Source organism: Schistocerca americana, chromosome 7 (assembly GCF_021461395.2).
Source record: "Schistocerca americana isolate TAMUIC-IGC-003095 chromosome 7, iqSchAmer2.1, whole genome shotgun sequence".
NCBI classification, from domain to species: domain Eukaryota; kingdom Metazoa; phylum Arthropoda; class Insecta; order Orthoptera; family Acrididae; genus Schistocerca; species Schistocerca americana.
In genome coordinates, this window is record NC_060125.1 from 570,937,847 (window position 1) to 570,954,768 (window position 16,922).

Genomic DNA, 16,922 nt, shown 5'->3' on the forward strand with positions numbered 1-16,922 from the left:
ACGGTGAGGCGGTGTTTTTTGTTGTTGTTTATCCTTATATTTCCATGTCTGTGTCTCTGGTTGTAATTTTATGTCGGTGTTGATGTAGACGTTCTGCAGAAGTTGAATTTGTTCTATATTTCCATGCTCTTACATGTTTTTTGTACCTGGAGTCAAATGTCCTCTTGGTTTGATCTATGTATCTTCCATCACATGTACTGCATTTCAGTTGGTATATTTCTGTTTTCTGATACAGATCATTTTTTCCTATCATTTTTGATAAGTATTTCTGAATTGATTGGTTGGTAGGTTTAGAGGGGGGGGGGGGGGGTTGGGGGAAGGGACCAAACTCGTGGGTCATTGGTCCCTTTCTGAACTGGGTTGTTGGTTTGGTAGGTTATTTTTATGCCTCGTTTTTTTGAGTGTGTATTTGTGGTTGTGTGTCATTGTGTACCATCTTTTACTTTCTGTTTATCTCACACTTTGTGTTGTTTCTATTCTTGTATTTTGTGTATTCGTTTGTGTGTGATTTTGTCCTTGTGTTGGTGACAGCCGGGTATTTCTTCTTTTCTGTTTCTTGATTTTCTTGTTGAGGTTTGTTACTAAGTTCCCTTTGTATCCATTGTTTGTGGCTGTTTGTATTATGGTGTTCATTTCTTTTTTGCAAATTGTTTGTATCTGTAATTGTCTGACAATTAAAAAAAATATTTCATTAACTCACACACACACACACATACACACACACACACACACACACACACACACACACACAAATTAGTTTTACAGGTTGGCAACAATCACAAGATGAATGAAAGGAAACGAACAGACATAAACACTGTCGTAGTGCGGAATGAGAAACACTTACAAAAGTGAAATGTAAATAGCGCAGCACACGCAATATTGCAGAATGCCAAAAACTGCTAAGTGCAAATGTGAAACGAAATCTTTCGACGCCAACCGCTGCTAACAAGGAGAGAAACACAGTAAGTCACTTGCTTATCAACTTTATACACAAAACGCTGTTTTTAACCTGAAACAGCCAATTATGTACAAAAGTATGTATCCAATTTTCAGAATAACCAAGGAAGATGCTTTATAAATGAAAGCGAAACGCGTCTGGTTCAAATTACTCTGAGCACTATGGCACGTAACAACTGTGGTCATCAGTCCCCTAGAACTTAGAACTACTTAAACCTAACTAACCTAAGGACATCACACACATCCATGCCTGAGGCAGGATTCGAACCTGCGACTATAGCGGTCTCGCGGTTCCAGACTGAAGCGCCTAGAACTGCTCGACCGCAGCGGCTGGCCGAAAAGCGTCTGGTGTAATTCTTTTTAATTAAACTGCAGTCAGCTCAAGACGGGTAACCTATAGTAACTAACGTAACGTATTGCATATACATAATGACCCATTACTTTTTGCTTACACAATTGTACAACAATCACTGGAAGAAGTTACTTCCACAAAATATCTAGGGCTAGGTGTACGGAGCTACACTACTGGCCATTAAAATTGCTATACCACGTAGATGACGTGCTACAGACGCGAAATTTAACCGACAGGAAGAATTTGCTGTGATATGCAAATAATTATGGGGTAATGGAGGACCGCATGTTGCAGGTCCTGTACGGGCCTTTCTGGATACAGAAAATGTTCGGCTGCTGCCATGGCCAGTACATTCTCCAGATCCCTCAGCAACTGAAAACGTCTGGTCAATAGTGGCCGAGCAACTGGTTCGTCACAATACGCCAGCCACTACTCTTGATGAACTGTGCTATCGTGTTGAAGCTGCATGGGCAGCTGTACCTATACACGCCATCCAAGATCTGTTTGACTCAATGCCCAGGCGTATCAAGGCCGTTATTACGGCCAGAGGTGGTTGTTCTGGGTACTGATTTCTCAGGATCTATGGACCCAAACTGCGTGAAAATGTAATCACATGTCAGTTCTAGTATAATATATTTGTCCACTGAATACCCGTTTATCATCTACATTTCTTCTTGGTGTAGCAATTTTAATGGCCAGTAGTGTATTTAAAGTGCAACCACCACGTAAAACTAATCGCAGGAATTGGACGAATCGCGAGGAAATTTAGTTCCTCAACAAAGGAGGTAGCTTCCTAAACCGTCGTTGAATACTACTCGTCAGTGTTGGATCCATACTAGATATAATTGATAGAGGAAGTAGAGAAGATACAAAGAACAGCAGCGCGTTTATTTACGCCTTCATTCAGTGAGTACGAAAGCGTCACGGAGATAGACAACCAACCTCATTGGTAGTCGCTGTATAACGGCTTCGCTTACAGTTCAAGTTCCGAGAGAGTGCTTTCCTAGAAGAATCAAAACATATATTTCTTCCTCCTTTATGCCCGTATATCTCACAAAAATACCATACAAGTAAAATCAGAGAGATTCGAGTCCACGTGGAGGTGTAACGGCCGCCGTTCTTCCCAAGAACCATTGGCGACTGTAACAGGAAATGGGCGGATGTGACCGTAGTACACGAAGTACCCTCCACCGCACACCGCATGCTGGCTTTCGGAGTAGAGATGTAGAAATGTGGGTGTAGAACGGTGTGTATAGTGTCTAGAAAAGAGGTTATAAGATAACACCAACAAAAATAAAACGACGGTAATGGAACGTAGTCGAATTGGCCCAGGCAACGCTGAGAGAATTAGATGAAGAAACGAGGTACTAAAGGTACCAGACACTGATGATTTATTAACATGTAGTATAAAGTGATGTGTTGGGAAGTCTTTTCCGAAGGTAAATGTCTGGAGTGTAACCTTCTAGAGATGTGAAACTTGGTCGACAAACAACTATGACAAGATGAAAATATAAGCTTTTGGTATGTGGTGCTAAATAGGAAAGTCGAAGATTGGATGGATAGATCGCGTGACTAATGAGGAGTTACCGAACCGTATTGGGGTGAAAAGTAAATTATGGTACAAGTTGACACATTCTGAGCAATCAAAGTATCATCGAGGAAAGTGTAAGAGGATACAAATTGTAGCATGAACACAGTAATGAGGTGCAAACGGATGGAGGCTGAAGTAGTACTTCTGAGATGAAGAGGCCTGCACAGGGAAGAATAACATGTAGAGCTACGTCAAACCAGTCTTCGGACTGAAGATCACTACAACAGCAACATGACAGCGTCCTTATTTTCCTTAAGTCTTGCTTAGATTAAGAGACATGAAGTCGGAATTGCCTCTGAACATACAGGGCTATTACAAATGATTGAAGCGATTTCATAAATTCACTGTAGCTCCATTCATTGACTTATGGTCACGACACACTACAGATACGTGGAAAAACTCATAAAGTTTTGTTCGACTGAAGCCGCACTTCAGGTTTCTGCCGCCAGAGCGCTCGAGAGCGCAGAGAGACAAAACGGCGACAGGAGCCGAGAAAGCGTATGTCGTGCTTGAAATGCACTCACATCAGTCAGTCACAACAGTGCAACGACACTTCAGGACGAAGTTCAACAAAGATCCACCAACTGCTAACTCCATTCGGCGATGGTATGCGCAGTTTAAAGCTTCTGGATGCCTCTGTAAGGGGAAATCAACGGGTCGGCCTGCAGTGAGCGAAGAAACGGTTGAACGCGTGCGGGCAAGTTTCATGCGTAGCCGCGGAAGTCGACGAATAAAGCAAGCAGGGAGCTAAACGTACCACAACTGACGGTTTGGAAAATCTTACGGAAAAGGCTAAAGCAGAAGCATTTCTTAAACAGGAGATTGGAAAACCGATGGATCGGTCGTGGTGGAGATCATGATCAACAATTCATGTCATGGCCTCCACGCTCTCCCGACTTAACCTCATGCGATTTCTTTCTGCGGGGTTACGTGAAAGATTCAGTGTTTAAACCTCCTCTACCAAGAAACATGCCAGAACTGCGAGCTCGCATCAACGATGCTTTCGAACTCATTGATGGGAACATGCTGCGCTGAGTGTGGGAGGAACTTGATTATCGGCTTGATGTCTGCCGAATCACTAAAGGGGCACATATCGAACATTTGTGAATGCCTAAAAAAACTTTTTGAGTTTTTGTATGTGTGTGCAAAGCATTGTGAAAATATCTCAAATAATAAAGTTATTGTAGAGCTGTGAAATCGCTTCAATCATTTGTAATAACCCTGTACGTATTAGTTAACGCTTGTATTAGTCAGCCTGCATGTAGGTACCCTCGGATACGTAGCCTGTGATTTCAGGAATCACACTGAATCAGGATGTCCAGTAACTTCTGACAGTGTTGACCTGAGGCTCGATAGACGCACCACACACTACATAGCGTCTATTGTCCCTTTCATCTTCACGATTTTCACCAGAGAGTCGGTTTAGACATCTGTAGTCTGTCCAATGTCCGTGTTATGAAGTCGAGAACATTTAACTGAAATGAAACAACTGTTACTAGTATGTCTGCAGAGCAGTATCAAGTCCTGCCTTCACTGAGGAGTCATGGTCAGAAGCCGCAGTAGTCATGTGGCAATTAAACTGACAATACCGAAAGAAGCCTCCAGCCATTCTTCACATCGTGGGATGCACTCCTCCCCCACCCTCACTCAACATTTTCACGGCGCTCGTGGTCCAACTTCTGCTGGGAACTGAAACTTACCGACTCCCGCCACGCAGAAGTGTTCTATGAAGATCTCGGCGTCGGTGTAGACGATGTTATGCGGGCCGCTCAGCGGAAGGTCCCCTGCAGCACAAATCAGTTAGAGAGTACAGGTTGACACAAATTATCTCTCATTGTACAAAGAAAAAACCATGCATTAATTGTAAAACAGTGAGGTAATTTCAGCTAGAATGTGCGTGATGTATGAAATTCTGGACAAGCAAACACGAAGCTGCATGCCCAGTATTTATTCTTTGATCTGTGTTTGATTGCTACCCGATTATCATGAAACTTACAATGGTATTAATCGCATCCAGGTACGCAATGTGTACTCTGCTTAGTAGTTCTCAACATTAATTTGATAATAAGGGACTTGAAAAAAACACAGTGTTAATAGATGGCAACTAGCAACACAAGGTGGAATCAAAAGTACATGTCACCTTTCCCGCGGTTTACACTGATACACCAAAAGCGATCAGCTAATAAACACGAGTGTCTGCCGTTCTTTCTGATGAAAGTAACGTTAGGTGCTATTAGGCAGTGTATATTTTAAGTTTGCATGCTTTCGTGTGCTTTGTCATTGATGGTAAAATATTCTCAATCGTTACTTATCCTTGTCTTCACATTTAAATTTCTTCAGTGCACAACTTTTCAGTCTCTCTGCTGCGATCTTCTTTAGGGTTACAATTGTTCCCATAGACGGCTCAACTCTTATAATAAATAGGTATTTTTCCTGTGCTTTTACAGCCCACGAACTGGTGTTACTGGGCACAAATTTTCGCACTGCCATGAGGCTGTCGTTATTTGGTAAAATGCTGAGAGCCGATATTGAAAGAGAAGGTGAATCCAAAATATTATTGTTGTTTTGCACTGAAGGAGTTTTTAAGAAGGAAATGACGCTGCTAAAGGACTCAGACGACTTTACCATCATTGTACATATTGCCTATGTAGATGTGATTAAATGCTGGACATCTGTCGAGGAATAAATATTCTGTACAGAGATGGAAGATCTTTGCTTATCAAAAATGGCATTCGTCATGAATATGAAGCGTACAAAGAACCTTAGACCCGATATGTTCGCATAAATTGTTTCTTTCGCTGCACAGAGAAGTCTCACTTACATATGCCGTCCACTTTGCTGTCCATGCGGTTGCCGTTGAATTTGCCGAGAGCATGCCAAGGAAGACTGGAAAATAAATTTTTTACAAAAATTAATGCACGTGGTCATCTTACAGTTATAGCTACATATTATACAGGTCTCGATATTCCACTTTAACAGATCTTTAAAAGATGAGATGTACCGGGTTTCCTCGGCGTTAATGATTCATGGTGTACTTTCTGGTGTTCCATTTTATGCACAATACGAGTATTTCAACGGTCAACGCCGGCCGGAGTGGCCGTGCGGTTCTAGGCGCTACAGTCTGGAACCGAGCGACCGCTACGGTCGCAGGTTCGAATCCTGCCTCGGGCATGGATGTGTGTGCTGTCCTTAGGTTAGTTAGGTTTAATCAGTTCTAAGTTCTAGGCGGCTGAAGACCTCAGAAGTTAAGTCGCATAGTGCTCAGAGCCATTTGAACCATTTTTCGACGGTCAACCCAGTCAGTTTCTTCAGGTTCTGCGAGTTTAGCTGTTTTGCGTGCTCGCTGCCTGGTCACCGAACAGAAGACGAATGAGTCGGTCGTCGGAATACTGAACATGAAATAGAATCAACACCCGAAAGAACACTACGATAGATCTCGTAAAGAAAATGAACTTTGACAGGTAAGATAAAAAGAGAAACAATCAGTTAACACAGCGGGTGTCTCTTAATTTTTGAGGGATGAAAGCGCCCTTCGGATGGGCCAATCGGATAGACCATGTGATGAATGGATACATGTTAATCTCAATATCAAGGTTCAGGTACCGATCTACCACTTCGGATTTTTATTTTTCAAGTGGTATACGACGCTACTATTCATTATGTGTTCTCTTCGTCTGTATATCAGAGAAATTGCAGCCAACTACTCAAAATGAAGAAATTTGGAAACAGTAGAGTAAATAAAATTCTTAGGACTCAAGAAGACAATAGAATCTCTGTGAGAGGGCGTTCTATGTATTTATGGGAGGAGAATCGGAAGCCCTCTGCCATTGGTTCTCAGGGAGAAAATCTAAATGATTGAATCGCTATCTTGTTCGGGGTTTGACAGGAAACAGTGCGTACCATGAATATTTACACAGAAAAATACACAGCAACCGATTTGTGATTGTGAATCCTTCACGGAAGAAGGGAGACAGCAGCAATTGAGCACCCCCGTCTATAAGGCACTGTGCAATGATGCAAAATTTAGTTCACTGGACGCAATAGCTGCTACTTCCCCAGAGAGAGGCAAAATAGAACGTGCCAATTAATTAATGCTTGGGCTGGTCCCGGCGGAGGTTCGCGTCCTCCCTCGGGCATGGGTGTGTGTGTTTGTCCTTAGGATAATTTAGGTTAAGTAGTGTGTAAGCTTAGGGACTGATGACCTTAGCAGTTAAGTCCCATAAGATTTCACACACATTTGAACATTTTTTGAACTAATGCATGCCCAAGATAGAATGATATTACATACCATAGAGAAATGTAACTAAACGGCTAGGTGCCAGAATAAGGATGAATAAATACAATGAAGGGGACAAGGTCGAACAAACCTGTAATTTGTATTAAAATCTGAAACCGAGTTTGAAAGGAAGACTACATTTCGAGTACCTAACCTACCACATAGACGGGGAAACAGCACGCCGTCTATTTGACGTAGGATCCACAAAGCTGCTGGATAGGTCAGGAGTCCACTACACGCAACAAGCGGCTACACGGGTAGCAGGGGTTGTGTGGCGTGGGCTGGGCGGTTTTTTAGGTTAGAGGAAGGTTTATCTGTTTAGCAAGAATAATAGAAGGCAGATTTCAGACTACCTAACAGATCAAAACGAAAATTTCTGTTCCGACACTGACAATGTTGAGTGTTTATGGAAAAAGTTCAAGGCAATCGTAAAATGCGTTTTAGACAGGTACGTGCCGAGTAAAACTGTGAGGGACGGGAAAAACCCACCGTGGTACAACAACAAAGTTAGGAAACTACTGCGAAAGCAAAGAGAGCTTCACTCCAAGTTTAAACGCAGCCAAAACCTCTCAGACAAACAGAAGCTAAACGATGTCAAGGTTAGCGTAAGGAGGGCTATGCGTGAAGCGTTCAGTGAATTCGAAAGTAAAATTCTATGTACCGACTTGACAGAAAATCCTAGGAAGTTCTGGTCTTACGTTAAATCAGTAAGTGGCTCGAAACAGCATATCCAGACACTCCGGGATGATGATGGCATTGAAACAGAGGATGACACGCGTAAAGCTGAAATACTAAATACCTTTTTCCAAAGCTGTTTCACAGAGGAAGACCGCACTGCAGTTCTTTCTCTAAATCCTCGCACAAACGAAAAAATAAACAAAGTAAGAGCCTACGGAATATCAGACCAGCTGTGTGGCTGGATTGAAGAGTTTTTAGCAAACAGAACACAGCATGTTGTTATCAATGGAGAGACGTCTACAGACGTTAAAGTAACCTCTGGCGTGCCACAGGGGAGTGTTATGGGACCATTGCTTTTCACAATATATATAAATGACCTAGTAGATAGTGTCGGAAGTTCCATGCGGCTTTTCGCGGATGATGCTGTAGTATACAGAGAAGTTCCAGCATTAGAAAATTGTAGCGAAATGCAGGAAGATCTACAGCGGATAGGCACTTGGTGCAGGGAGTGGCAACTGTCCCTTAACATAGACAAATGTAATGTATCGCGAATACATAGAAAGAAGGATCCTTTATTGTATGATTATATGATAGCGGAACAAACACTGGTAGCAGTTACTTCTGTAAAATATCTGGGAGTATGCGTGCGGAACAATTTGAAGTGGAATGATCATATAAAATTAATTGTTGGTAAGGCGGGTACCAGGTTGAGATTCATTGGGAGAGTGCTTAGAAAATGTAGTCCATCAACAAAGGAGGGTGGCTTACAAAACACTCGTTCGACCTATACTTGAGTATTGCTCATCAGTGTGGGATTCGTACCAGATCGGTTTGACGGAGGTGATAGAGAAGATCCAAAGAAGAGGGGCGCGTTTCGTCACAGGGTTATTTGGTAACCGTGATAGCGTTACGAGGATGTTTAATAAACTCAAGTGGCAGACTCTGCAAGAGAGGCGCTCTGCATCGCGGTGTAGATTGCTCGCCAGGTTTCGAGAGGGTGCGTTTCTGGATGAGGTATCGAATATACTGCTTCCCCCTACTTATACCTCCCGAGGAGATCACGAATGTAAAATTAGAGAGACTAGAGCGCGTACGGAGGCTTTCAGACAGTCGTTCTTCCTGCGAACCATACGCGACTGGAACAGGAAAGGGAAGTAATGATAGTGGCACGTAAAGTGCCCTCCGCCACACACCGTTGGGTGGCATGCGGAGTATAAATGTAGGTGTAGGTGTAGATGTAGACTAGTATGAAATAGAAATGTTCAAATGTGTGTGAAATCCTATGGGACTTAGCTGCTAAGGTCATCAGTCCCTAAGCTTACACACTACTTAACCTAAATTATCCTAAGGACAAACACACACACACCCAAGCCCGAGGGAGGACTCGAACCTCCGCCGGGACCAGCCGCACAGTCCATGACTGCAGCGCATTAGACCGCTCTGATAATCCCGCGCGGCTATGAAATAGAAAGTGAAAGAAGAGTATCCTAATCTGTGATATCAGATTACTTAAAAATTGTCTCCTCTTTTACATAATTCAGTAACAGTAAAAGAACCCCATTTTTTAAAATTTTATTCATTTTGTATCCGCTTTTCCATTGCCTCGTTCTGTTAAAACTTTTATGATTAAATTTTTTTAGTATTATTAGGTCGTGTTTCTTTTGCAGTACCAGGTGGTGAGAAGTTTTAGTCGTCAAATGTTATCAAGAAACATCTTCGTGAAGAAATAATATACATCCAATCAGTTGAAAAATGGAAGGTTTATTTAAACGTCGTGAACATGGATTCAACGTTTATAAAAAGTCTTCTTCAAAAGGAAAGTAATGGCAGCGTAAACAGTTTGACAGCCAATACCACAGTAACAAAAATAATTCGTTTCGATTACAAAAATTATTCAAACTTACTGAGTTACATGTTGTAGTGGAGGTACGTTGAAATATGGTCAGAAGGGGTCAGTAAAATATAGAATTTCATTCTGTAATATTAAAAGCATGCACAACGTGCTGGTCGTCATTGGTTAGTAATTGACCAACACTCACACGAAGTACACTTCCGCGACGCAGAAGACTACGTAGTTCAAAGCACGACTCACAGAGAAAGAAGGGCCGCCTCACACAAAGTTCAGCATAGGGTGCCTATGAGAGCTACAACACCAAAAAGAATCGCTCCTCTGCTTTTTTTTAACATCAATTGGAAAAGGTATCTTTATTTTTGGGAAAAGGTGTCTTTATTCCTGATAATACAAGCCAAATCTCCACCAAAATTTACGTTTTCATATGCACTGACTCTTACACCATACATACACAGCTTCATCCTCGTCAACCTTACACCGACCACGTGTCCTAACAACGAAAGACATCGTAAACTAAAAGTAAGACGAACCAATATCCTTTTTGAAAACTTCACCAGTATTAAGTAATGAAACTTCTTGGCAGATTAAAACTGTGTGCCCGACCGAGACTCGAACTCGGGACCTTTGCCTTTCGCGGGCAAGTGCTCTACCAACTGAGCTACCGAAGCACGACTGAGGGCCGGTACCCACAGCTTTACTTCTGCCAGTATCTCGTCTCCTACCTTCCAAACTTTACAGAAGCTCTCCTGCGTACCTTCGCAGGAGAGCTTGTTATTTCAAATACGTCTCTCTCTTCCCTTCCATCCATGAATATACCCTCCGTCCTCCACACAATACGCAAACGATTTCATATTATGTTTACTCGTTGTTAATATCTCCTCTGTTCTCTCTCACACACTCTCTCTCTCTGACACTATCGCCGCTAGTGCCCTTCTATGCCATTCCCCCAAAACTTTATAAACAAATCTAGCGGTGTCCATTGACGCTACGTTTTCTCTTTTAATTGCTGCTGTCTTTACTCTCTATCATTCCTCTCAACACCTATGAAACCGTATTCTTTGATCTCCCCTTCCCTATAACCCATTCTTCGTTCTGAGAACAGTCCTTTCTTATTTCTCGGTCCTAAGATAAAACGAACTGTGGCACACATCTAAGTAAGCAATACTTTGCAAGCATTCACGCTTATATTTTGGACTTCTGCACTTCTATCCATTCCCAGATCCCGCCCTCCTTCCTGTTACCCATCCCTTGACATCTGCATCAACATGTAAATGAATACTCTGCAATTCATAATTATGTGCTTGGCAGGGGGTTCTGTGGTCTGGTGGATTAATCTTGTACAGATGTGTAAAACGTGTAGGTTCACATCTTACGTCAGGCGTAGATTTTTAACACACACAAGTAACTCTCCTTCACCCCTAGTAACGCCAAGTGCAGAACGCCAGTAAGCTCCGTAGTTCAATATCCGCAGTAAAGATAACTTCCCTTCGCTGCCGACTGGGGCAGAGCGGCATTCGTTTGAGCTGTGGCAGATGGAGAAACCCCGGAAGGCAGAGACTCTGTCACCAGCAAGCCGTCGTAAACTAGAAAACGTATTTCATTTAATGAATCAATGGCCATATAAGTTCACAAGGCTCTTACTTTATTTGAAACTGAGACGTTGAAAATTGTGGTGCTGGACTGGGTTTCGAATTCGATTTCACTGTGTTCTCCAAGATGGCAAACTCTTCTAGGCCTCTTTGAAAGGCACCTATTTGGTTTCGAATCCTGATCAGCACAAAATATTCATTATTTCATTTCAAGCCCTAGCATGTGTACTCTGAACTACTGGTGAAAAAAAAGTTGCATTTTCTACGTCTCTCTCGTGCGTTGTCACCTGTAACGTGTTCGTTTCAACTCACAGCCACATGATGAGCTCTTTATCACAACGTTACAAGATCAAGCGTTTCCTTACATCTTTTCAAGTTCAAACATTCCTCTCCATCCTACTGCCGAAAACGGATTTAGGTTTGACGTTGTGTTCGTTGTGATAACCAACGACGATATGTTGTGGATTCAACTTCTAGCCAGCAGAGTATTTTGCATCACATCATTGAAAGTACAAACATGCCACTTCTAGCTATTATTGGAAAAGAATTTGATAGTTAAAGTGTCTTCATGTCCACGTGTTTGAATTCCATTCAGCACAGAACTTTTCGTTGCCTGATGTCTAGCTAAACATGCGCACATCTCGCTACTGGTGAATCAACAATACGTATTTATCGTCTGTTCCTGGCTAGAAAACGACGGTGCTAGATGCTGGGTTCGAATCCAAGTCAGGCAAAAACAATTCTATCGTCATTTAAGGTTCCAACATCTCGCTATTGGTGAAAACATTTGATATTGAACTTCTGATTTTACGTACTTCGTTAACAATCCGATTAGGTGCTGGGTTCGCATCCCTGTCACAAGCTTTACATGATGGCATTTAAATTTTAAACATGAGCATACCTTGTTCCTTGTGAATGACACCATAGGGGTAGTTCCCAGGAAGTTAACTGTTATGACAGGTTTCCCAGTTTAGTACAAACAGCCGGCCGCGGTGGTCTCGCGGTTCTAGGCGCTCAGTCCGGAACCGCGAGACTGCTACGGTCGCAGGTTCGAATCCTGCCTCGGGCATGGATGTGTGTGATGTCCTTAGGTTAGTTAGGTTTCAGTAGTTCTACGTTCTAGGGGACTGATGACCACAGATGTTAAGTCCCATAGTGCTCAGAGCCATTAGAACCATTTTTTTTAATACAAACATTTTCGTCATTTATTTTCAGGATCTGAATTGATAACTGATACTGGTGCAAACGTCTATACTTCACGACTCTTTATGCCTAGTGATCGGGTCTCAATAAGGCACAAAAAAAACTTAGCTTAGTTAGCAATGGCTATAGGTGCTGGGTTTGAATCCAGGTCCAGAACGACGACGTTGGTCGTGTCATTTATAATTCAAATTTGTGTACACGTATCTGTTCATGTGTTACGAGAACAATGATATTACTGGTGATTCGCTGTTAATGTCGAGATTTCCGTTGAGTGCTTGTTGCCATTAATCGCGTTTTTTTACTGGTTCGTCCAATATCCAGTTTCCAGAGCCACTCGCCGTTGAGCGACGTTCAGCACGTGGATGGAAAACATTTTCGAGAGGGAAATACTTTTTTCCATATGCCGTACAGCTTTGTAACTCTATATATTGTCTCAAGTACTTAATTTTGTGTAAGGATTACTGTACGATATACGTAAAATAATCCGTTTTCTCAGAACTTTTGGAATGTCACATGTTGTAATTAAGGTTAGTTTATGAGTGTTATGGGGTGTCTCATTGCTAAGAACGTGTTTTCTAAAATATTTTGTATGACGATATTAGTTGACGCTTAGACTGACTACCATAAAGACCTTTGGTCACTAGTAGTCTCTTGTGGTACCCATTGTGTGTAGTCATACGACTGTACCCCACAGGGTTTTGGTGTTTAGAGGACCTGCAACACAGCTATGTTATGTTGTTATCGGCAGTGACCCACTTTTTTTGCTGTCAAGTGTACATGTGCAAAATTGACAAAATGGTAGCATTTAATAAGTTAAGAACGAGTTATTGTGGTAAAGTGAAATTAAGTAAACTGTGAGGTAATGCAAATAAAAAACAATGCAATACACCAGGAGGGGAGGGGGAGGGAGGCGTTGGAGACAGAAATAGAGAAAAATGGGGAGGGGGAGGTGAAGGAACCAGGAGGTGATCAGGTGGACAAATAGGGGGCGTGGAGAGAAGGGGAAGTTGGCAAAAACATAAACAACTAAAAAACATCTCTGGTAAATTCTAATCGTCACCACCTCACGAAATGCTTTAACATCATAATATATCGTCGTCTTGCTGGATACGTCAGCCTATTCCAGACTCTTCTCAATTTCCAGACACGAGGAGAACACAAAAATAAAGATCGTGCAGGAGGCAGCGATATGTAGCGGGGTAAACAGAGTGTTGGACAAAAAGTGATTGACATTAATGATTTCCGGGCGTACAGCTGTCTGCCTAAGTATGTTACGTTAAAGGGTAACTGCTCTGAATAGAGCGATGGCGGAAGCGTAAAATGACACGACTGCTGTGGAACACCAGAAAGCGGATACTTACAGAGGCAGGCTGCTGAAGGTGCCATTGATGTTCATCTCGTCGCTGCTGTCTCCCGGAGACTGTACCACAGTGAGGCATCCGAGCAGCGACGCACCGGGGATGTTGTACTGGTACTGCGCGTACCACGTCTTCTCCGCCTGCAAACGAGCGAAAAACTCCCCGGTTGTCATTCAAGTAATGACGTTCGTAGGAAAGCGAATATAATTTAATATAACATGTATCAATATACGACGATTAATTTATTAGAAGTACTCGTATGTGAAGTAATTTGCTATTTGTGGATCTTTAGCTTGTAGTCGTTGCATGCCGTATATTACACCTAAATAACAGTTCTTGAGTCATCATTCTTCTGACTGGTCTAATGCGGCACGCCACGAATCCAATTTCCGCGCCAAACTTTTCACCACGCGTAGCAACTGCAGCCCACATACTCGATTACTCGCTGGGTTTATTCCAGTTTCTATCTGCCTCTACAGTTTTGCCCTCTACAGCTCCGTTTAGTAACATGGAAGTTATACTCTGATGTCATAACAGATGTACTGTCATCCTGTTCCTTCCTTCATATGTTACCTTCCCCACCGATTCTACGCAGAGCCTCCTCATTCCTTACCTTATCAGTCCACCTAATTTTCGACATTCTTCTCTAGGACCATATCTCAAAGGCTTGGGTTCTCTTCTGTTCCGGATTTCCCACAGCCCATGTCTCCCTATCACACAGTTCTGTGCTCCAAACGTACGTTCTCAGAAACTTCTTCCTCAGTTTAAGATCTATGTTTGATACTTGTAGACTTCTCTTGGACAGGAATACTCTTTTGGCACAGCTAGTTTCCTTTTTACGTCCACCTTGCTCCGGCCGTCATGGGTTAGTTTGTTGCCTAGGTACCAGAATTCCCCAACTTCGTGATTTCCAAATTTTGATGTTAAGTTTCTCGCTGTTCTCATTTATGTCGCTTCTCATTGCTTTCGTCCTCTTCGATTTACTCTCAATCCATATTTTGTGCTCACTAGACTGTTCATTCCATTCAACACATCCCGTAATTCTTCTTCACTTTCACTGAGTATGGCAATGTCATCAGCGAATCTTATCATCGATATCCTTTCACCCTGAACATTAATACCACTCTTGCTTCCCTAATTGCTACTTCAGTGCACAAATTGAACATTAGGGGAAAAGACTAGACTCCTTCCCGTCCCATACAACCTTCTCTATCCGAGCACTTCGTTCTTGGTCTTCCAGTCTTAATGTTCAATCTTGTTTCTTGTACAAATTGTCTTTCCCTACAGCTTATCTTTATGTTTCTCATAATTTCAAACGTCTTGCAACATTTTACCATTCTCGAACGCTTCTGCCTGGTCGACAGATCCATTGAACGTGTCTTGATTTTTCTTCAGTCTTACACACATCAAAAAAGTTTTGCATCACCTCGGTTCCAAGAGTTCTGGATCTTGTACAGAAAATTGGAATGGAGATCAACATAAACATCATTTCCGCACTTTTATTGCTCATGACAACCACACATTGCATGTTGTACCACCATACAGCGAGACCTTCTGAGGTGGTGGCCCAGATTCCTGTACACACCGGTACCTCTAACACCCAATACCACGTCTCTTGCATTGATGCATGCTTGTATTCGTCGTGGCATTCAATCCAAATGTTCATCGAGGCATTGTTGGTCCAGGTTGTCCCATTCCTCAACGGCCATTCTTCGTATATCTCTCAGAGTGGTTGGTGGGTCACGTCATCCATAAACAACCCTTTTTAATTTATCCCAGGCATGTTCGATAGGGTTCAGCTCTGAAGAACACGCTGGCCTCTCTAGTCGAGCGATGTCGTTTTCCTGAAGGAAGTTATTCACAAGATGTGCACAAAGGGGGCTCGAATTGTCGTCGATGAAGACGAATGCCTCGCCAATATACTGCCGATATGGTTACTCTATCGGTCGGAGGATGGTATTTACGTATCGTACAGCCGTTACTACGTCTTTTATGACCATCAACGGCGTACGTCGGCCCCACATAATGCCATCCCAAAACAGCAGGGATCCTCCACCTTGCTGCACTCGCTGGACAGTGTGTCTAAGGTGTTCACCCTGGCATGGTTGCCTCCAAACACGTCTCCCATGATTGTCTGGTTGAAGGCATATGTGACACTTATCGATGAACAGAATGTCATGCTAATCCTGAAGGGTCCATTCAGCATGCTGTTGGGCCCATCTGTGCCGCAATGCATGGTGTCGTGCTTGCAAAGATGGACCTCGCCATTGACATCGGGAGTGAAGTTGCACATAATGCAGCCTATTGCGCACAGTTTGAGTGGTAACACGTCGTACTGTGGCCGCACGAGAAGCATTATTCAACATGGTGGCGTTGCTGTCAGGGTTCCTCCGAGCCATAATCCGTAGGTAGCAGTCATCCACTGCTGTAGTAGCCCTTGGACGTCCTGGGTGAGGCATGTCATCGATAGTTCCTGTCTCTCTGTATCTCCTCCATGTCCGAGCAACATCGCTTTGGTTCACTACGAGACGCCTGGACACCTCCCTTGTTGAGAGCCCTTCCTGGCACAAAGTAACAATGCGGACCCGATCGAACCGCGGTATTGACAATCTAGGCATGGTTGAACTACAGACAACAAGAGCCGTGTACCTCCTTAATGGTGGAATGACTGGAACGGATCTGCTGTCGGATCCCTTCCGTCTAATAGGTGCTGCTCATACATGGTTGTTTACATCTTTGGGCGGGTTTAGTGACATCTCTGAACAGTCAGAGGGACTGTGTTTGTGATGCAGTATCCACAGTCAACGTCTATCTTCAGGAGTTCTGGGAACCGGGGTCATGCAAAACTTTTTTGATGTGTGTATTTCCATTATCAACTGCAACGTCAGAACTGCCTCTCTTGTGCCTTTCCCTTTCGTAAAACCAATTTTCTTTTCCAGTCTTCTGTATTTTATTCTTGTCAGTAAGTTGGATGCATGAGCTGTTAAGATGATTGTGCTGTAAATCTCGCACTTGTCGGCGCTTGCCATCTTGAGAATTGTGTGGGTGATGTTTTGCCGAAAGTCT

At 42.9% G+C, this 16,922-nt stretch overlaps 1 protein-coding gene across 1 annotated transcript in view; it reads right to left on the reverse strand.

Moving 5' to 3' along the window:
* The window catches only part of LOC124622368, a 49,560-nt gene that overhangs the window by 8,985 nt on the left and 23,653 nt on the right, over window positions 1-16,922 (reverse strand). The window contains exons 3-5 of the mRNA XM_047148046.1: window positions 13,860-13,996; window positions 5,722-5,786; window positions 4,601-4,684 (exon numbers count right to left, since the gene is read on the reverse strand). Of these exons, the coding sequence (XP_047004002.1) occupies window positions 4,601-4,684; window positions 5,722-5,786; window positions 13,860-13,996 (286 nt within the window). The remainder of the gene's footprint in view (window positions 1-4,600; window positions 4,685-5,721; window positions 5,787-13,859; window positions 13,997-16,922) is intronic.